General features: G+C 30.5%; 4 protein-coding genes and 1 long non-coding RNA gene across 14 annotated transcripts in view; 2 read left to right on the plus strand and 3 right to left on the minus strand.

Annotated features, from left to right (window-relative positions):
- LOC123267506 overlaps positions 1 to 6,361 on the minus strand; it is a 28,783-nt gene extending 22,422 nt beyond the window's left edge. For all 3 annotated transcript variants that reach the window (XR_006510051.1, XR_006510053.1, XR_006510052.1), the window contains exons 1-2: positions 6,086 to 6,361; positions 5,874 to 6,004 (exon numbers count right to left, since the gene is read on the minus strand). The gene's annotated coding sequence lies outside the window, so the exon portion shown is untranslated. The remainder of the gene's footprint in view (positions 1 to 5,873; positions 6,005 to 6,085) is intronic.
- LOC123267474 (protein grainyhead) overlaps positions 1 to 10,065 on the plus strand; it is a 31,552-nt gene extending 21,487 nt beyond the window's left edge. For 2 of the 7 annotated variants that reach the window (XM_044732116.1, XM_044732117.1), the window contains exons 5-15: positions 2,399 to 2,762; positions 2,991 to 3,359; positions 3,434 to 3,693; positions 4,770 to 4,938; positions 5,876 to 5,987; positions 6,356 to 6,450; positions 6,719 to 6,889; positions 7,070 to 7,255; positions 7,450 to 7,914; positions 9,276 to 9,340; positions 9,719 to 10,065. In XM_044732116.1, the coding sequence (XP_044588051.1) occupies positions 2,399 to 2,762; positions 2,991 to 3,359; positions 3,434 to 3,693; positions 4,770 to 4,938; positions 5,876 to 5,987; positions 6,356 to 6,450; positions 6,719 to 6,889; positions 7,070 to 7,255; positions 7,450 to 7,914; positions 9,276 to 9,340; positions 9,719 to 10,013 (2,551 nt within the window). In that variant the 3' untranslated portion in view covers positions 10,014 to 10,065. Of the gene's footprint in view, positions 1 to 2,398; positions 2,763 to 2,990; positions 3,360 to 3,433; positions 3,694 to 4,769; positions 4,939 to 5,875; positions 5,988 to 6,355; positions 6,451 to 6,718; positions 6,890 to 7,069; positions 7,256 to 7,449; positions 7,915 to 8,332; positions 8,446 to 9,275; positions 9,341 to 9,718 lie in introns of all 7 variants that reach the window. The other 5 variants (XR_006510046.1, XM_044732118.1, XM_044732120.1 and 2 more) reach the window with 5 other exon arrangements.
- LOC123267513 lies at positions 7,781 to 15,207 on the minus strand. Its single transcript, XR_006510058.1, has 4 exons — positions 15,115 to 15,207; positions 14,794 to 14,938; positions 14,066 to 14,179; positions 7,781 to 7,912 (listed from the first exon to the last, which is right to left on the minus strand). It is a non-coding gene; the product is annotated as an uncharacterized LOC123267513 (long non-coding RNA).
- LOC123267489 (proclotting enzyme-like) lies at positions 14,054 to 16,861 on the plus strand. 2 transcript variants are annotated; one of them, XM_044732150.1, is made up of 6 exons: positions 14,054 to 14,186; positions 14,675 to 14,955; positions 15,125 to 15,666; positions 15,782 to 16,056; positions 16,427 to 16,572; positions 16,683 to 16,861. In XM_044732150.1, exons 1-6 carry the CDS (start codon positions 14,096 to 14,098, stop codon positions 16,833 to 16,835), a joined length of 1,488 nt encoding a protein of 495 aa, XP_044588085.1. In that variant the 5' UTR covers positions 14,054 to 14,095; the 3' UTR covers positions 16,836 to 16,861. The 2 variants fall into 2 exon arrangements, with proteins under 2 accessions (XP_044588085.1, XP_044588084.1); XM_044732149.1 differs by having other exon boundaries at positions 14,057 to 14,186; positions 14,666 to 14,955.
- A 110-nt stretch (positions 16,862 to 16,971) lies between these two features.
- Positions 16,972 to 19,662, minus strand: LOC123267480 (serine/threonine-protein kinase greatwall; the record flags this gene model as incomplete). The annotated part of the gene is given in 3 exon segments (XM_044732131.1): positions 16,972 to 17,219; positions 17,310 to 19,062; positions 19,251 to 19,662. Coding segments are annotated over 3 exon segments (2,016 nt in total). The 3' UTR covers positions 16,972 to 17,172.
- Positions 19,663 to 22,326: the final 2,664 nt, after the last annotated feature.

Raw genomic sequence — 22,326 nt, forward strand, 5'->3', positions numbered from 1 at the left:
TTTCTGTGTAAAAAAAGAAAATTTTTCAAAATATTTACTTTTTTTACTCAGAAAAAAAAAAAATTAAGAATTCGCTTAAAAGTGCAACTATAAATATTCAAATAATTAAATAGAATGTGATTTATTGGCATAACATGACTACTGACATGTGTCAAGTTAATTTGCCCATGAAAGATTTCCGGTTAAACCTCATCGTAACCGGGAATTCCGGTAGTACCGCAAGTAAAACATAATCTTAGGTCTTCTCTTCACCTCTTGAAAGAATAAAAAATAAGAATCAACCTGTCGGCAAACTCCCTGACCTCGGGTTGACCTACACTGAATCTCGTCGGATTTTGTTGGGGACGAAAAATTCCTAAAATAACCCATTAATAAAATGGATAAAATGAAACAAGTAAATAAAAAATAAAAATATAATCATTTATCTTATTACAGGACCGTTTGTTCTGTTGCGTTGTTTTTAGCCGCGGATAATAAGCGAATAATGATTTATCGTATACATTTAGCGACAAGTGGAATGGCTAATTTGCTGAATAACTACTAAGACCGATGACCTTAAGATATATCAATATATTATAGATGTATTTATTTATTTATTTATTTATTTATTTATATTTATGATTATACAGAGGTTAACCAAATTATTTATCCAAATTATTATTATGCATTTATTTTTTGGGCAATCGCATTAATATATAAGATATATATATGCAATAAAAAAAATATTACGTTAATAAACAACAGTTGGATTTAATTATGTATGTAAGAATTGATAAAATGAAATCAATTAAAAATGTTAATTATTATTTTTTAAATCTACAGTAAATATTTAAATGTCTCATTATATATTTCGGATTTTAATGGACACAATCAATTAATTTGATGTTAAGTAAGAAAATTCAAGTAATTATACAAACTGTAATTTTTTTATATCGTTATTATTATTTAATATTGAATAAAAAATATAAGAATTATTTGATTGATCAAAATAACTTAGTTATTTTCGATTTTATTTATTAAAATTATTGAATTGAAAATCTAATCTAGGTGAAATATTGAGAATACGAAAAAATATCAAATATTTTTTAGTGAGAATTTTATTTTCTAAATTTATTAAAATTTTTCCAAAATTTATGTATCTACTAACAGGATAAAATAGTGAAAAAAATTGCATTTAATCCAAAATGATAAATGCATTATTTACCTCTTGGGGGATTCGAAAGAAGAAAAAAAAAGCGATTACAAATAAAAGTAATAAAAAGGATTTATAAATAAAAAAATAATAAATAAAAAAAGGCAGAAGACTGCTCTTCGGCGCCCGTCGGATTAGCATCGCATTACTGATCGTCCTTTCGGATCCATTTCATATAAGCCGAATTCATAGGGTTCCAATCCATGGATTTCACACATACATATATACAGATATATATATATATTCCTTTACATCTATACAAATCAAAAATATCGTTCCATAAATGGGTTGAGTTATGTTGAGATATGTGCTTGTAAATATGCATACTTTATTCGAGCCCGAGGTTATGACATATTCCATCTCACACTCAATATCATCTTCGTCCGCCAGAAAAAGTTTAGTTGGTTCGTTATTTCTTGTGCGTACTTGGTACATTGCGTCGTCAAGAGATACTCGAGACATATGCGCATGAAGAGCACAGCATCAACCATCAGGTACATATATTTATACGTATCTTGGTTGTGTGTATATCTCATACATATATGTAGAGGTGAGACGGGCATGAGACCATAAGAGAGCCTGCAAAAAAGGCTGGAGGAAACTTAGGCAGGTATCAGGTATCAGGTATCATCTGCGACGCATTGTATCGAAGCATCTGACCGTAGGGTTTTGGTATGTTCTGCTCAACGCATGTGCACTCGATCCTCAGAATTATAATGATGATTATGATGATGATGATGCTGATGCTGATGCTGATGCTGATGGTGCCAAAAAGGGTGGAATTTAATTGTAATAATAAAGGATGATAGGAAAGTTGACGACTTGAACCAGGTTATTGCTGTGAAGATCCAAACTAAGTCCCCTGCCTTTACTTAAAAAATTTAGTAGGGGTAAGGCCTCGATTCTCTCCGTTTTCGATTCACCTCCTAACAATAATAAGACGCTCGAGGGTAGACACTTTTTTATTGTCTGCATTATCATGCTAAATATAACATGTTAACTACTTGGTACAATCTCCTACCACTCGTATTTCCTTCTTTAAGGAACCTCTAGCTAACTATAAACTAGCTAACAACCAGGATTGAGGTAGAACTACTTATTGATTGTTCACGGGGGTTCAATTATTATTTACACCCTGTGTTTACTTAAAAATTGTCAAATATTTTTATAAAAATTTTCATTTTATTATATTTTTCTATTCTACAGCGGAGTTATGGGCCAGAAACTCCTTGTCGAGAGCGCCGGCTCTCGACTAGAGAATTCGGAGAACGGAAGCGGTGAACTCCACCATTTTCTGCACCAATATAATCAGCAGTCGCCGAGTCCAAATCAAAATCTTCAAGGAAACATCCCTTTGCCCCTCAGCCCTCAATCTTTGAGACACGACGGTTCTTCGGGAATCGGTATCAAAAGGGAACCTGAGGACCTTAGTTCTTCACGTGGTGCTCAGCAGTCTAAACGGCACAAACAGGCTCAGCCGGATAGTCCGACGCCCCCGGGAATGTATCATCATCATCAGCAGCAGCAGCAGCAGCAGCAGCAACAGCAGCAACAGCAGCATCAATTACAGGTAAATACTTACTTTTTATTTATCTGTATTATTATTTTTAGTATTTGTTTCTTAAAATTTGATAAATTATTTAACTGGAATTTATTATCAAAACAGATTCTTAAATTTTTGGCCCAATTTTAAGATTATTATGAATATTAAATTTCTTGATTTAACTATTTAAAAATTTTAGGCATAAAAAAAAACGACAGATTCTTTTGAATTAATATATCTTATACTCTGTTCCAGGTCCAACAGTACGGAAGCCCCTACGATCCATACTCAGCGTGCAGTCCGCGGCTATCAACCTACAACTCTGGTTCAAATGCCAGCGGAAGTGCGACGCCAGGTCTTCATCAAGGGGAAGGAAACACCGTCTACGTAACCAGCGAAGCTCTTCCACCTCTAGCGTCCTCAAGTTCAGCTGCACTTTCCACGACAACGACGTCCTACACCAGGTACGAGGTGGTGCCCAGTTCGTACACCACCCACGCAATAAGGTCCTCATCCAGCAGCAGCAAGGTCCTCACCGTAGACCTTCCAAGTCCCGATTCTGGGATTGGGGCTGACGCAGTAACTCCAAGACAGGACCACCATCCTCCGACAGCTTTGCACCAGGTTTGTTTTTTTCATCATTTGTAGTTTTTTATTATTTATTAATATTAATATTATTATTATTATTATTATTTCAGTCCTCATTCGACTACACTGAGCTGTGTCCCAGCAATAACAATAATGCAACGACAGTGGTCCTTGAAAGTGGAGCTGTTGTTCATCATCAACCTCTCCAGCTCCAATTACAACAGTCTCACAATCAGAGCCAGGTCCAGCGGGGACTGGTAAATCCTTCAGCTTCAGCTTCACCATCTACTACTCCAAATCCTCCTAGATCCAGACCTTGGCACGACTTTGGGCGCCAGAATGACGCAGATAAAATTCAGATACCAAAAATGTGAGTGATGAAAGTTGAAATAATTTTTATTGTCGCCCGGTTAATTTTTTAGTACTTATTCATATTATCAATTTTTTATTTTAATAATAATGATAATACTACAATAAAAAAGAATTAATGGTATTTTTTTTTTTTTTTTTTTTTTTTTTTTTTTTTTTTTTTTTTCTATATTGTATTTATGAATAATTATTTCAATAATTACAATCAGAAAATTTATTTCCATGTTCTGTTGAAGTTGATACAAGTCGCAATAAAAATTTAATAGTGTGTCGCGCGGGCGCGGGCAAAGCTAAGTGGCAAGACTAGACTTGTTATAAAGAATCAATTGCTAATGGTTACCGGGCGTTCACCTGAAGTGTAGGTTTTTTTTTTTTTCATTATTATTATTATACAAACGGCCGCTTTTTTTTTTATGTCTATTTCCTCGAGTACTACCGACTGGTGACTGCTCACGCTTATCGTCTTATCATCATTGGCTCAGTTAACTAGCTCGCCCTGTTAAAATATTACAACTCCCTCACTTGTAAGCATTTTACTGATAACTATTCCGTTTTATTATAAACACTCGAGAGACACTGGATTTCCTAGTTTCTGAGCTGTCAGATACGGTAATTACATCTGATACGATAGCACTTATTTATTACAGATATTTTTCCAGACAATGATGATTTCAGTCGCGTGTTTTGCCGCAACAACTAACCTATTTGTTGTTGTTTAATGATTATTGGATATTTTTTGACAAATAAAAGCACATTAAATCTTATTTATCATGTATATAGACTTTTCGTTCCACACCTTTATCAGTTTCCAATACTTGACTGTTTAATTTTTACCAGAAGACTTTATTGAAAAATCGGACTATTGTTTTAAGCCTGTAACTTGGTTATTTATCGAAAAAAATTTTCTAAGAGATTTGAATTACCTAAAAGAGGACTTGAAGAGCTGTTGAGATAAAGAAGCTTGACTTTAGTTTATCTGATTATTTTAAATAATTTGGAAACTTATTGAAAAATTTTAACCATTATTGTAGATATATGGATGGTCAAAGGCAACTGATTGCATGATTAATGTTTCAGTTATTCAGCGTATGGGTTCAAGTATCATCTGGAGTCACCGATAAGCACGTCACAGCGACGGGAGGATGACAGAATAACGTATATTAATAAGGGTCAATTTTACGGAATCACTTTAGATTATGTTCCCGATCCAGACAAACCGCTTTTGAAAACCGGACAAACTGTTAAGGTAATTTAAACTATATTATAACTATACAACAATAATAATAATTGTAATAATTATTTTTAGTGGTATTGATAATTATTATTATGCTAATAAATTGAAGCGAAATAAGCGATCGCCAGTCAAAAAAAGATAAATATAAATAGAAAAAGGTAAAGGAAGTAAACTCGATCGTTCGCGCTTAACTAAGTGTAACAAATCTGTGGTTTGATAACGCGATCAATCTATATATAACTTTAACGTTCATTCACCCGAATCATAAAAAATCCCTGCACCAGTTATATACATATATCTATATATATTTATAGTGTTGGTTTTTATAATGATCAAATTTTTTACTATATTTGTTGATTAATATTATTAATCTGTTATTAAACGAAAAAATAATTGTTTGTTGATTGTGATTGTGATAAAAATGGTAGATAATTTATGCAAGATTGTGGGATAACGCAGTTGTAACTCAAGTAGCTGAGGCTAATTGAAATCGGTAACTAATTAGAACTTGTTACATACAAAGTATAAGTGCTTGCATAGATAAATGGATTTACGAGTGAAACTTTATTTTTTATACTCTATTCTTTACTATTAATTCGATTAATGAATTAAAATACGGAAGTTTATTATATAACTGTCTAGCAGTTTTCAATTATTTTAGTTTTTTATCGATCAATTTTTAGAGTATCATTTTTTTTTTTTTTTTAGTTTTAAAGGCACATACGGCAAAAATTACGGTGCTTGAAAAATATTTTCCTCTGTCATTAGAGGTCTTTATTGCAAGAAGAAAAAAAAAAAAAAAAAAAAATTAGTTTTATTAATTGAGATTATATGAAATAAAACTGTAACCAAAAGTTTGAACATAAATGTTGACTTTCTCTTGGCAATAACTGCAATTATGTTAATTCTATTAATAAAAATTAAATATTATCATTATTATTACTTACAGAGTGTTGTAATGTTAATGTTCCGTGAAGAAAAAAGCCCAGAAGACGAAATAAAAGCTTGGCAATTTTGGCACGGTCGGCAGCATTCAGTGAAGCAACGGATTCTTGATGCGGGTAAGATTCATAAATATCTGCAATATTTAATTATTGCACAATGACAATTAATAAAAAGCAAATTATCTTATATTAATAATAAATTTAATAACACACACACTATTACTTGCGCAAGCTTACTGTTCGAGCAAAGGATAACTATATAGTTGAGGTTAAGCCGGTAAGCGCTTAACTACCAATAAAATTATCATAATCGATACTTTTTTTTTCTTTTATATATCTTCATTCAAATTAGCTTGTCAAGTTAACTATTTTATTTATACCATATTAATAATGCCAATTGTTAATTTATGCTTAATGCAAACATTTTTTTTTTTTTTCCTTGTAAGGTTTTAATTAACGTTTTTTTTTTTTTTTTTTTTCTATAGACACGAAAAATAGCGTTGGATTGGTTGGCTGTATCGAAGAAGTCGCTCATAATGCCATTGCTGTGTATTGGAATCCATTAGAATCTTCAGCAAAGGTAAAGATTCTTTTTTTTTTTTTATAAATTTTCCTTGTAGGTACTGATTCTCTGTTATTTAAAATAAATATAACTGTCAAGTTCATCGAGTTAACTGAGTCTCAAAATATTAACAAAATGGTCTCCGGATCTTAATAGCTCAATTTAAATAAATTCGCATGCGCACCGCGAAATTTAAATTTCTGTTGTTAAATTTACTTTGATTTTAATTTAGATGAAAAAAAATTTTCACTAAAGTTATTATTTTTTTTTTTAACAATTATTTCAGATAAACGTCGCTGTACAGTGTTTAAGCACGGATTTTTCAAGTCAAAAAGGTGTAAAAGGATTGCCGTTACATGTCCAAGTGGACACATATGAAGAACCACCTTCACATTCTCATTCATACACGCCACCTTCTCATCGTGGTTACTGTCAAATAAAAGTTTTTTGTGATAAGGTAAATAAATTAATTAATGACTTAATTAAATTTTTCTAGATATGTATGTTGTATGTCATGTTATGCATTAGTTGAGACTTTAAAGGCTTGTTGTGATTCGACCTTTCATCAGTTAACTATATATATATATATATATATATAATAGAGGAATTGAATTAAATGGAGTATAATTAAATGTAGGGTGCCGAAAGAAAGACACGCGACGAAGAGAGAAGAGCAGCCAAGCGTAAAATGACTGCTACAGGCAGGAAAAAGCTTGATGAATTGTATCACTCTGTTACTGAACGCAGTGAATTTTATTCAATGGCTGATCTTCATAAACCACCGGTATTATTTTCACCACCCGCTGAGCACGCACTTGACAAGGTAAATTATTTTACTTTCTTAACCTAATTATACAATATTTATTATTGTTATGTAATATTATTTGCATGACTTTTAAATGTCATATTTTTAAAATTATTTTATATTAAATAGAATTAATATTTTTAATAAACTTTGTATAATATATAAAATTGTAAAAAAAATTTTCATAAATTAATTACCAAATTTTTGTTTAGCAGTTTTCAACAATGGAATTATCAGGGTTCTACGGCGCAGGAAATGGCGGTGGTGACACAGACACCTCATCGCTCAGCAACGGTGAGGGCGGAATGAAAACAGGAACCAGTAGTCCGTACCCAGGATGCGGAAGACCAAGTCTTCCAGCTTTGAAATTTCACAACCACTTTCCTCCAGACAATCTCACTGGAATCCACGATAAAAAAGACTCGCTGCTGATGCAAGTACAGGAATTGCAGGGCACCGTTCTTCAAGGAGTTCCTCCAGGTGCTTTGACCTCCACTGCAGGAACTCTCGTCTCCAGTGTCAGTAATCGTCTGCATCTTCAGCACCAGACTCAGCAATCTCACCTCCGTGGAAACGATTCTGAAGAACGGGTTATGCTTTATGTTAGACAAGAATCTGAAGATGTCTACACGCCGCTACATGTCACGCCTCCAACCGTCCAAGGACTCCTCAATGCTGTAAGCATATTTGTCAATTTTCATTTTAATTATATAATTTTAAATTTATTTTTATTTTTAAAATTAGTTAAGTAGGGGTACCTCCGTGTGACGGCCTGTTTATTAAATATTTTTTTCGTCATTTTTTTAACAACCAATCAAAACATAGATAGATTAATTCTATTATCATTTACTTATAAATAAATTTTAACAGTAGGTAAAACAAATTTCGAGTAAAAATCTTGATTATAACATATAAGTTATACCACTCCGAAGACACCCGACTTGACAGGAATCAATTGTATGTAAAAAATAAAAAAAATAATTATTTCATCTTATCACACGGGGGAATTCGTTTAAGATTATTGAAATTAGTATTTTATAAGTTAAGTAAAAATAGAATATCGTGTTATATTTTTTATTATTTGTTATTATTCAGACTTGCAGCAGAGAAAACTGGATTTTGGAGCAGTGATTATCGGTCACCATTAATACGTTTTTTCCTCGAGGTTGCAAGCATCCAAGCTCCAATTTTCTCTGCTCATTAGACGGGTAAGTTTATTGTATCCGTCAATAACCCCGAAATGCTAACAATATACTAAAAAATATTGCTAATTTATTTTTATTTAAACAAAATTTTATAGCCCGTCAAATTTATTTTTTTTATAACAATGATTTGTTTTTTACTTTAAAAAAGTTAGCAAAATTTTTTATTTTTGTTGCTAATTATTAAAATTACTTGTAGCAAGAATATAACAACATTAAATATATATTAGTCAAGGATTTAATATATAATATATATAAAAAAAAAATAATTATTAATTATTTATAAAACACATTTTATCATAAGCTACAAGTACTTTTAAAAATAAAAAATTTTATATGCATTACAGCGCTATTGTATATACTGTTAATAAAATTCCAATCTAAAAAATAATAATAATAATAATAACACAAATAATGATGAATAATATCACAGGAAAGCATGCAACATTGTAACTTATCATGATTAATCTTCCATGTAAATGAATAAATGCTCTTTAGATTGGGTAATTAATGTAACGCTTACAAATTAATACTACTAGGCTCTAATGTAAGTAAATCATATACATCGCTAATAAATAACCATATTATAAATTAATTGGTTAATTAAATAATTGACCATTTTCATCAGCATAAAAAGTAACTGAGAAAAAAGTGGAAAGTAATAATAAAAAAAAAAAAAAAAAATTATTTTTTTTAAAAAAATAAAGAAAGAAATTTTTTTATGAAATCTATGATAATAAATTATTAAAACAAATGAAAGTAAAAATAAAAAAAAAAAAAAAAAAAAAAAAGTGTGATGAAAAAATTCTAATGTTCTACTTTTTTCTATTTTACAGATTGAATCAAAGTACAAAATTGCATCCTCGAGTATTAATAATCTGTATCGAAAAAACGCAAAGGGGTAAGTTTATGTGTTGAGTGTGTGTCATCAATAATAAATTATAATATAATCATTAATATACTACATTTTTCAATTAATTATGCATGGAAATTCAATATTTTTATTAACGCTTATTAATTTTATAATATATTATTGTTTTAAATGATAATTAAGTCAGTGATTGTTTAATTAATATATTTAAAAAATTAAAAATTTTAATTTCGGCTTTTAGATAATTAATAAATTTTTATATTATAAAATAACAATAATTATCTTTTTAGTTGGCTACAAAAGTCAAAGCTTCTTGCGATCATCCATAGTAAAAAATACTAAAATAAATATAATTTCTTAAAATACAACAGTAAAAATAAATTTATTTTTCTACATAATTTGTTACAGAATCACGGCGAAAATTGACGATGACATGATCCGCCATTACGTCGACGAAGACTTATTCCTATTGGAAGTGAGTCACTCAACGACACCGGCTAATCCGGAATGTAATCAAAGCAATCCAGGGTCACCTGGGGACCCAGATGACCCCAACGATTCGTCGTCAATAGGTTACGATGTTACACTAATTAAATTGCAAACACAATTAACGCCCCCGCCTCCGTCATTATCATCATCAACTTCACCCGCGACTGTAAATTCTCATATTCACGGCCACGTTCACGAGGTCACGAATTCGTGAGCTCTCTGACTGTTTAATTAATTAAACTTTTTTTTTAATTAATTTATCAATTAATTGATTTTTTAATTAAAAAAAAATGGCAATTAATATAATAATAATAAAAATTAATTAATTAAGATAATAATTATTTTTAAGAATATAATTTATAATAATGATTATATTATAATTATATTGCTACTAATAATGATATTAATTTTGTATTTTTTTTATCAATGATAACAATAATAATTACATTAGTAAGAATAATAGTAATAATAATTATAAAAGATGAGTTAGTGTCAATTGTGTTTGTAAATATTTTTTATTAAAAATTATTGTTTTATATTATTATTATTATTATTATTATTATTATTATTTCAACTCATGGTGGCAATGAGAAACATCAAAACATTTTAATTAATTAATTAGACAAAACGTTATCATTTTTTTTTATTGATTGTTAATGTTATCCGCTGGCAGTCGGTTTTTTGGATGTTAAAAAAAATGTTTGTTAATTTATCATTGAAATACATTTAATAAATTAATAACTAAGTTTTTTTTTAACATCCACGTGCCGTTTTAGGCATCTATATTTTTATTTTATATCATTAATTATAACTATATCGTTTTTGAAACGAAGTGCATGATATAAATCAATCAAAATTGATTTAAGTTGATCGTTAATATTTTTTACTAACCATATATTAATATTATTACTATTATTATTATTATTATTATTATTATAAATATTATCGAGGGTTGAAGAGGTTTAAACAAATACGTAAAAGATTGAAATATTAATTGTTAAGTTATGAGTTTATGATAGATTAAATTTTATTCATTATTATGAACATACTCTGCCAATAAAAAATCTATTAAGTAAAGTTCATATATTGTATGTTGCTTATACGATTGTTCTTATCTATTTATTTTATCAAACTGAAAATTATATCCAAAATTTTAAACTCTATTGATTATTCTTTGTGTTTTTTATTAAAATCAATATTCATCAAGGTACAACCATTTCAAGTGTCATAAAATTTTTAAAAACATGATTGATTTGTTTTTTTAATTCGAAATCATTTTTCAATTATTCACTTAATAAAACTGTTTTTCTCTAAAATTAATAGTTTACAAGTTACAGCCATTTAAAGTGTCATATAGTTTCCAAAAATGTTTAATTATCAGGTTTCAAATACTTAAAAAGCCATTTTTTTTTTTTTAAATCATAAATTTTTTTTTTAGAATAAAATGCCCTAAACTTTCCATAAAAGCCAATAGTTATTAAGTTATAGCCATTTAAAGTTAATCAAAAATTTTAATTAACAATGCCCTACTTGCCTACATTATTTATATACATGTATAATTAATTTAACAAAATCACCAGCAATAATTTGGCGTAAGTCGTAGCTTAAAAGAAAATTAGTCCTAATTTTTTTTTATATTTTTTTTTAATCAAAACATTTAATATAAAAATATAGTAATATTAAATCTTAATATTTTCATACCGAATATCAAAGCAACGATCAAAATACGCTTGTAAATGCATGTTACAAATATTTTGTTATAATTAAATAAATAAAAGATAAAAGAAAATTAATTAGTTGGAATATTATATAAATAAATATTGTTTATATAAATAAGGCATGAATGTAATGAATGTAAATGAATGGATTTTTTAATTTTTAATTTGTAATTGATTGATTAATTATTAATTGTCAAACAAAGTCAGTGCGATATTAAAAGTTTTAAAATATTAATTTTATTTTAATTAATTATTAAAGTATGTGGAAAAAATATTGTAAGAGATTTGTTTGTTTATTTTTATTAATTTTAATTTTTCATTTTAAGACAGACTCAATACATGACATTTATAATTATTGATTATTGTTTTTTCATTCATGAATTTGAGGGGGAAAAAAAAAAAAAAAAAAAAAAAAAAAAAAAAAAAAAAAAAAAGAATATTGTGAAAGATGGATCTCTTGTATCTCATTACATGAAAGCCCAACTTGTTATTCATTTAACTATTAGTTTTCTTATTTTTGAAAATTAGAAAGAAAAAAAAAAAAAAACAACAAAATGTTATTGCTAATTGAAGAAAAAAAAGTCAATATTTTGCTCAGCTAAAAAATAAAAGACTAAATAATCAAACCTGATATCAAAAAAATTACCTAATAATTTTACCCAAAATTAATAGGCTAATTTTTTTTCCTTAAATAATTTTTAAATGTATATTATAGCAAAAAAAATATATATATATATATATATCTGTAAGTAAAAATTTATATTTTAAGTTATTTTATTAAAACATTGTTTAACATAAAAATTGAATGTATGAAAATAAAAAATCGCGATATCTTGCCATCGTGAGATTGGGCCAGAGGTGATATTACTATGATATGATATATTATCAAATATTATAAATTTTCAATACCATAGTAACAAAAAAATAATAATAAATACATTTTATAATAAAAGTTTTTCTTTACTTATTTTTACTAAAAACCTCCCATTATGAATTTTCAAAAACTTCCAACGCCGATAACTTTTTAGTGACTTGTTCAATCAAAATTTTTTATCAAACCTTTTTTGTTCTAGACCAAAAATTAAAAAACTTTTAAAAAATTTGCGCCACAAAAAAATAATACTTTCTCAAACTTTTTCTGACAAAAAAACAAAACAAAATTAAATAAAGCGGTAAATTTAAAATTTCGCTTACTGAGTCGCGTACGTTGGCGACCTTGACGAGGCCAGTGACGCCAATATATTTTTTACCTCTCACAAACGTCTACACAAACAAAGATCTCAATAGATCAAGTTAATTCCAATTTCCCTTGGCTTATTAAAACACTAATTTGCATTTAATTTTATAATCTATGACAAACGTCACTCAAATTCGTTTTTTGAGTGTAAATAAATTTCTCTTTTTTGATCTTAAGCCCCGTTATTATCTGAATAGAGTAGCCGCGGGCGATTTTTTTTCTAATCTTATGCTAATTGTGGGGAAGTTTGTTTATATAAACTATAAACAATTGTTAAAAAGTAAAAAGAAAAAAAATAAAAAACAGCCTGCAAAAAATTAAGAAACCTTTTTATTAACCAGAAGATTATTTTGGTTAGTAAGTCCGGTTTGACGGGTTGTTAAACTTCCCTTTATCGATTACCCCCCCAGATCAACGTCTTCTAAGTGGAAAAAATAAGTAAATAAAAAATAAAACCTCTATCATCATCTACTTGCTGTTGAATATATATTTATATTTTATTTTTGCAACTAGATATCCATTTTCTTGGAGATCACGCGAATCCAAGTCCTTTTCCAGACCTCGAGAAGATAAATAAAATAAGTCGTCCTGTACAGTCACTTTAGTTATTTTTTTTTTCCCCACTTAACTTTTAATGGATTATTTTACTTATTTTTTTTTTTTTTACAAAATCCATCGAGTTTTTTCCACCCAACATTATTTGGATTTTTTCTTAAAAAAAGTTTAAAAGGCCATAATTTTTTAATGACTTGTCCTATAAAAATTTTGCGTAAAATTTTATTTGCCCGCCATAAAATTCTCCTCTTACAAAAATCATTTTTCTTTTATATTTTCTATTTAAAAAGTCATCTAAAATACCAAAAAATTTTTAACGATTTATTCTATAAAAATTTTGTATCAGACTTTTTTTTATCTTCAATGAAATTTTCTACAAATAATTTTTCTTTATATTTTAAAAGTAACCATAAACAACCATTTTCTTCAAAGTTTATTGCCCTTTTCAAGGTTACTCGATGAATTTTAATCTTGTTCTAACAAATTTTTTTGCTAAATACCTTGACTAAGACAAACGATACCTTGGGGTGAAATAGAAGCTAGAATTATGAAGAACAGAAGGAGAAGGGTTAACCCGTTATAAAGAAGACGCGCCTTGGAAGACGGTTTAGTCTTATCCTGACTACCGAACCTACCTGTTTTTATTATTCCATCGAAAATTATTGAGTCAGTCATTTGTTTATTAATTTTCGTTATTTTCCTTATTAAATAAAATAAAATAAAATAAAATAAAATAAAAATATATTAACTACTCACTTATTGACATTCAATGAAAGTTTTGTGATCATGACCCTCAAAATGACTTTTCGTTTAATAACACTTTTCTTTTGTTGGTGTTGTTGTTGTTATTGTTTCGAAGACGCTGTTGTCCTGGAAGGTAAAAATTGTTGATATTATTTTTAATTATCCCTAATTAAATTATTACTATATTGTTTACTATTGATTGTTTTTGTTGACATTGACATTGACCTTGAACTACAAAAAATGTCGTAGAAATTAAAAAAAAAAAAAAATCATTGTGTATTCATGACGCGTTTTCTAGCGTACCGATTTCACGTCTGCAATAATAATGTTATAAGTGCATGTGTTTATTGAGGTTTTACATGTTATTTATATACGCGTTCAAAGTGTTCTAATGTTTTTTAAATCGTGTCAAATTTTTACACGTATTCAATTTATATCAATACTAAAAGAAAATTCATTAAATGCCGATTTTTAGTTATAAGTAATGACGCGACAAGTTCTTATTTTGTATAAGTTTGTCAAGTTATAGTAGAGTTGTCTAAAATTAATTAATTTATTTTTATTTTTTTTATTTATTATAACTATATTGAGAATTTATTAAAAAAATTTAAGTATCAACAGAACCGCGTCCAGTAGCCCGTAGTTTAGATTGGACGGGAAAAAAACAACCAGGAGGGCGATGCTTGACGTCAAAAGGTGAAGTGGGTAATTGTACAACTTTCAAAGAATGTTACCCGTACTTTAAAATTCCGGATCTTGGGGCTCTTGACGGCTGGATCCTCGGAGTCTACGACACATGCAGCTACACCCGGAGTGACGGAAGAATGGGTTACGGTATATGTTGTTCAGGAGGGCCATCAACGACGTTAGCTCCAGCATCTGTTCCTGTTGAAGATCCCGAAGTAAACTTTTTACAATATTTAAGAAAAAAAAATCTTAATAAACTTTACTGTTATTATTATTATTTTTAAATATTTATTAAGATTTAATAATTTATTAATCACTGCAAATCCGTTTTATTGGTATTAATTTTTTTATAAATTAAAAATTAAAATACTTACATTGTTTCAGGAATACGAATCACACGATAAGCCAATCGAACTGGGCCCTCAATCACCACCGATAGGCTCATGGCCACCTGCATTGCCGACCCATCCACCCCATCACACAATTCCACCTCTCCCCACTCATCCCTCATCATCTTCATCTTCTATGCAGACAACATCGAGCTCCTCGAGGCCATTATCAGATGGGTATCCTGCTTCTAGCTCGAAGCCGCCACCATCATCATCATCTTCTTCTTCATCATCAGTGACGATGACCAGCAAAAAGCCAAGTTCAACAACCTGGCCGACTAAAAAACCCGGCTGGTGGCCAGGTGCCACCACAACAAAACCTGTAACAACGACCACAAGCACGACGATTGTCAGCTCCTCGGAGTGCGGGGCCAAGAACGGGGATCAGGAGCAAGACAAAAGAATTGTTGGTGGTCACAATGCTGATCCCGGCGAGTGGCCTTGGATCGCCGCGCTTTTTAACGCTGGAAGACAGGTTTGTGGCGGATCACTCATCAGCGATAAACATATACTTACTGCCGCCCATTGTGTTGCTCAGTGAGTTATCTACAATTATTGTCATCACCATCATCATTTTTATTTTTATTATTTATTTATTATTACTTTATTTAGGTTGTAAATTATAAAACTTACCGTTTTTCCATTTTTTCAGCATGAACTCTTGGGATGTAGCAAGACTCACTGTGAGACTTGGAGACTACAACATAAAGACTACCACGGAAATCCGTCACGTAGAAAGGCGTGTCAGAAGAGTTGTCAGGCATAAAGGCTTTGACGCCAGGACACTTTACAACGACGTAGCTTTGTTGACTGTGAATGAGCCCGTGGAATATACAGAGCTTATTAGGCCAATTTGCCTGCCAACCGGCTCTCAATTGTACAACAATAAAGTTGCTACTGTTATCGGGTGGGGATCTCTCCGAGAAAGTATGTTTTTTTTTTTTTTTTATTTCTAATTCAAAGATTTTTTCAATTAAGTACCTAATACTATTTATTTATCAATCAATTAATAATATTAGTAGCGGTTTCGGAATAAAATTTTTTAACCTTATTTTTAGAAAACGAAACCGTTGCCTTGTTCGCATTAGCGATTTCTTCGGAAACATTGTGATTCTGTTTCTGGAATGAGTTTTTAAAGTTTTTAAGATGGCGCTTGGGGTTAGATTTCAGATTTCAAGATGGCGGGTCTTGGGTTGAGCGCGGGGTTTTTGAATTTTAAAATATAATCCTTTCAAGTGAAAAGATTTTATTAATATTGAAAATATAAATATTATTATGTTTAATAAAATTTTTTCAGGTGGACCTCAACCAGCTGTATTACAAGAGGTTGCCATTCCAGTATGGTCTAACGCAGAATGTAAAGTTAAATATGGCGCAGCAGCACCTGGTGGTATTGTTGACAGTTTTCTTTGTGCTGGACGTGCTGCTAAAGATTCGTGTTCTGTAAGATTTTATTTTTAAAAATTTTTTTTTTTTTTTTTCATAAAATAAAATTTTTACTAAAAAATTCTTAAAGATTTTATAAAATATTATATTGATATTTTGATTTTTAGGGTGACAGTGGTGGACCATTAATGGTAAACGATGGCAGATGGACACAAGTCGGAATAGTAAGCTGGGGAATTGGGTGTGGAAAAGGACAATACCCAGGAGTTTATACACGAGTAACTCACTTTCTCCCTTGGATTTACAAGAATCTAAAATAGATATAATATAATAATAATAATAATAATAATAATAAAAACAATAATAACATTAATATTAACAATAATAAACGTCCCTTATTTATCAATCCAATAGAAGACTGGGCATTTAAATAATGATTAAATGAGACTACTTATATTTAATTATAACTATATATGTGTATAAGTTTATCTTTCGTATAAAAAATTAAGTTTCATTACAATATCAGTACAATAATTCGTGTATTATTAAAATTAATTATATTATTTTATATTATTATTACATACAATTCATTAAAAAAAAATAAGGTTTACTACAAGAATCATTTATTTTACACACTGCAGAAACCCTTGGCTTTGTTCAACTTTCACAGCTGCTAACATTTAGATGCTGCATTATATTTCGAGCTGAAAAAATATTTAAGCATTTATTGATTAAAAAAAAAAAAAACAATAATAATAATACTTTGAGAAAAAAATAACGATAAAATAGGTTACCTTGAAAATAGCAAGTATCCCAATTATCATCAGGCTTGGGTACAAAAGGAGGCACAGCTTCTTCAGGTTTATCCCAAGGAAATCCACTAAAAAACTCCATTTTCCTGACCTCCTTAGCCGTCGGCCTATCCTTTTGATCCAACGTCAACAAGCTATCAATCGCTTGAATCGCGTGTTTTCCCAAAATCTCATCGCCTTCAGGCCAAGGAATGTCCCTCTTTAAAATATTCTCAAAAACCTTCTGTGGTGTCTCATCATTAAAAGGGGGAATCCCCGTACAAAATTCATATAAACAGACCCCCAGCGCCCACCAGTCTACCGCAGCGCCATGGCCTTGCTTCCTGAGTAACTCCGGTGCCAAATAATCAGGAGTTCCAAGAATCCTGCTGTCGGACTTGTCTCCTCCTCTTCTTACACTTTTTGGAGTTCTATATGGTGTAAAATTAGCATCTTGTAAACTTCCCGCAGGAGTTTTTATCGGAGAAATTCCTTGTGGTGACCGTTCTCCAGCAGAAGATGTCTCTGGAAGCTCAAATCTCGTCTCTTTTTTATCTTTTCCTAGACCACCCCCCAATTCATGTCCTAATCCTTGTCTAGAAAAATGAGAACAAGAAGAATAAGAAGAAACCGGAGTACTAAAAGCAACTCGAGCTTCATTTTTGTATTTTCCGGTTTCTGGATTTTCGTCTATTCTTCCGAGAATTTCTCCACTAAAGCTTCCTGTCCTGGTCAACAATAGTCCTCTGTTGGGTCTTTTGGGGGTTGAATTAGCATCCAGGCCAATCAAAAGAATTTCCCTGGTGAGTCCCGTCGAGGATGAGCCTCTTTTCCTTTTAGTTCCTCGAGAAAACGAGACCAAAAAATTAGAAGGACTGTTTGTGGAGCTTCTGGAGTCACCCTCAAAAGTCGACTCTGTGTCTCTGTTAGTTGTAGATAACTTTCTCGAGGATTCAGCGGTGTGGTAGCTGCTTCCTCCACTGGGTCCCTCGAAAACTTGATCAACTATTACACCAGCGTCGTACTCAATGTCACCTGCTGATTGAAACGGGTCGATCCCAGACATGTGGCTGCTGTCGGCGTTTTTCTCCAAAACTGATAGTAAATTTTGAGATACTGAAGTGTCAATTTCAGTAATGGACCCGTCGAGGTCTATTGAAGATTTGCCGGAGCCAAATGACAAGTGAGAGGTAAGCGATAACAATTGTCCAGGTGTCCGAGCTAAGAAATTTGCAGTAGTGGGAGTATGATTTACGAGGTCAGAGATTTCTAAATCACGGTGAAGAGCATTGATGCGACTCAACCCAAAATCGGTGAGCTTAACGTGGCCTTCTCGAGAAAGAAGCATGTTGTCCGGCTTTAGGTCTCTGTGGACTATTCCGTGAGAATGAAGGTACTCCAAGGCGAGGCAAACTTCCGCAGTGTAGAACATTGCCATTGACTCGTCCATGTAGCCTACATTACCCAGGAAGCTTTTCAAGTCCCCGCCGACCATGTATTCCATCACCAGGTAGATGCAGCTGTGAGATTGCAGGGAGTAGAAAAGCTGGACGCAGTATGGACTGTGGGCGATTGCAAGAGCGTTACGCTCGATTACTACCTGCGAAGCCATGTTCTTGTGGATCATCTCGTTCTTTTTCATTACTTTTATTGCGTAAACTTGGTCTGGGTTCGTTTTCTTGTAGCCCAAAAAAACTTTCCCGAAGGCTCCTCGGCTTATCGGCTTTACTATTTTAAAATCCGTGATCTCTGGGACCTAAAAATAACAGTTATCATTTATTATATTGGAATTTTGATTATCCAGATTATATTTTTAAATTACTTCAGAAATAATTACTCGAGAAAAAAAATAAATCAACTAAAAATTTACTATCAGAATAATCAGAATCAAAAATAATAAAAACAATTAAATACTTAAATATTAATTAAAAAAACCAAAATTACCTTAGTAGAGCGATTAACGATTTTCGAAATAGTATTGAATATCGAATTATTTTTATTTGTGCTTCTGTTTTGTACAGGAGTTTTTTCTCCACAGTTCATCTCAGCATTGCTATCATTATTTTCTTTACCTTTGATAAAGCTCTTAACATCACTGTCACTAAAAACCTCTTCAACCTCAGACCCTTTATTCTCAGAAAATTCCTTTAACTGAGCCATTCCAAATATAACCCCAAAGCCGATTTAATAAATGCATAAATATCACCAACAAAATTAATAAACTAATAAATAACAAATAATTTCAATCAACACATTTCAATTTAAACCACTGAAATAAATAAATAACAAATAATTAATAACCAAAAGGTCATTTTATAAATAAAATTTCAATGATTATTTTTTTTTTTTTGTATATATTTAGATCAAAAAAAGAATATATATATATATACATATATATAAATAATTGCAGCTGTCCCCAACGACAATCAACAGCTGCTGGGACTACTAGGTTTTTTTTTAACCATTTTAATGCGCATGTCTCAAAATCACAGTTTAAAAATTCTGTCACAGATGGCAGCACAATATTAATACTTTTAAATTATATATTTTTACCGCGATGTCGCTAATATTATAAATCGGAACAAAAAAACAGTTTCATTGTGTAAAAATCGCGCATAGTCCTCGTTTATTAGACTTAAATTTATCTAAAAATCAAATAAATTTTTTAACTGAACAAATATAAAATAAAAGTAAGGCTTACCAAAAAAGATGTAAAAAAAAATTAAACCAACTAAAAACGCTTGTTATATAGTTTTCAATAAGTCGATAGAATCCCTGATTAAGAATATTGATTGAAAAGTATTGGAAATCAGTCAACCCATGTAAACTGTATATCTATATATACATGAAAAAAAAAATGGATAGTATTCAAAAGTATTCAAATTTCATCATTTTTAATTCTTTTTAATCAATATTTTTAACCAGTGATAACAATAAGTCAATTCAAATTCATAGAATATAAATGGATAATTATTTATTTTAACAGAAAAAATTGTGTCTTGTGTCATAAAAAAAAAAAAAAAAAAAAAACAACTGAGAATTACTGAGCCATTTCAGCAAAATTTTTAAATAGTTCATTTTTTAATAGTATCTTTATAAAAGAGTCGGAAATGTGTCCAAATTGTTAATAATTAGAATCCAACGTTGTCCAAAAAGGCTGGAATGAAAATAAAATTTTTAAAGCTTCAATTCTAAATCGTAAAGGAGAGTCGTGAACTTGATGGAATTGTTAGAAATTAAGCGGAAATCTGATGAATCAGTGAGTAATCATTATAAACAAGTCCTGAATTATCCAGAAATAATAATAAATATAATAGAATCGTTAAATAGAGGTCTAAATATGGTCGAAGTAAACGTAAAAAGTAAAAAGTTGAAAATTCTAAAAACATGCAGAAATAATTAATTAATGAATAAATTGCTAATCACAGAAATCACTATATAAACATGGCTTGCAAGAATTCTAATGGTAGTATTCGAGGAATTACCGATTACTTTGGATTTATTGCGTTTGGACCAAAAATCGACGATTTTCCAGGTGAAGGTACTGTCGTAAAGTATTCAAATCGACTTTATTCATTAAAGAACATTATTTTTAGTATTTTTTTTTCACAGAAATCACTATAGAAACATGGCTTAAGCAAATTCTGATGGTTATATTCGAATAATTACCGATTGCTTTGGATTTATTGCGTTTAGAGCGAAAATCGACCAGTTTTCGGGTGAGAGTACCCATTGTAACATATTCAAATCAACTGAATTTGAATAATTGAAGACCTGTCTCCACTGTTTCCACAACAATCACTGTATAAACATAGATTGAACGAATTTTAGTGGTAATCCTGATGGAATTGCCAATTAGTTCGAGTTAGTCACGCTTAGAGCAAAAATCGACCATTTTTCGGGTGAGGGTACCCATTGTATCAAATTCAAATCAAATGAATTTGAATAATTGAAGACCTGTCTCCACTGTTTCCACAAGAATCACCGTAGTAACATAGATTAAACGAATTTTAATAGTAATCCTGATGGAATTGCCAATTATTTCGAGTTGGTCGCGTTTGGAGCGAAAATCGACCAGTTTTTGAGTTTGGGTAGCCATTGTAACATATTCAAATCGAGTACATTTGGATAATTGAATACCTGTCTCCACTTTTTCCACAAGAATCACTGTCTAAACAAAGATTGAACGAATTTTGATAAGAATCCTGATGGAATTGCCAATTATGTCGAGTTGGTCGCGTTTGGAGCGAAAATACACCATTTTTCGGGTAAAAGTACCCATTGTAACATATTCAAATCGACTTACTTTGGATATTTGAATACCTGTTTCTACTTTTACCACAAGAATCACTGTATAAACATAGATTAAACAAATTTTGATGGTAATCCTGATGGAATTGCCAATTAATACGAAGTGGTCGCGCTTAAAGTAAAAATCGACCATTTTTTGGGTAAGGGTACCCATTGTAACAAATTTAAATCGACTTACCTTGGATACTTAAATACCGGTCTCCGCTTTTTCCACAAGAATCACAGTCTAAACATAGATTGCTCGAATTTTGATGGTAATCTTAATGGAATTTCAAATTATTTCGAGTTGGTCGCGTTTGGAGCGGAAATCGACCATAATTTCACATAATTTCACATAATTTCACATTATTTCAGTTGATTCGTTCAAGAGATAACTTCACATAACTTCACATAATTTCACATGATTTCGGTCAAATCGTTCAAGAGATTACTTCACATAACTTGACTTAATTTCGATAACTGAATAGCTGTCTCCACTTTTTACCACAAAATTCACTGTCTCAACATATATGGGACGAATTTTTTAGGTAATCCTGATGAAATTGTGAATTTTTCCGAGTTGGTCGCGTTTGGAGTGAAACCCGACCATTTTTCGCGTTAGGGTACCCATTGTAACATATTCAAATCGACTTAATTTCAGAATTTACATAATTTACTCGACTTTTCCCAACAAAATCGCTGTATAAACATCGATTATGCAAATTTTGAT

The sequence above is a fragment of the Cotesia glomerata genome, linkage group LG6 (assembly GCF_020080835.1).
Source record: "Cotesia glomerata isolate CgM1 linkage group LG6, MPM_Cglom_v2.3, whole genome shotgun sequence".
NCBI lineage: Eukaryota > Metazoa > Arthropoda > Insecta > Hymenoptera > Braconidae > Cotesia > Cotesia glomerata.

Coding starts and splice junctions, on each gene's coding strand:
- LOC123267489 (XM_044732149.1), top strand. CDS start 14,096: ATGACCCTCAAAATGACTTTTCGTTTAATAACACTTTTCTTTTGTTGG. Junction 14,187..14,665: donor AGACGCTGTTGTCCTGGAAG/GTAAAAATTGTT, acceptor AAAAAATTTAAG/TATCAACAGAACCGCGTCCA. Junction 14,956..15,124: donor TTCCTGTTGAAGATCCCGAA/GTAAACTTTTTA, acceptor ACATTGTTTCAG/GAATACGAATCACACGATAA.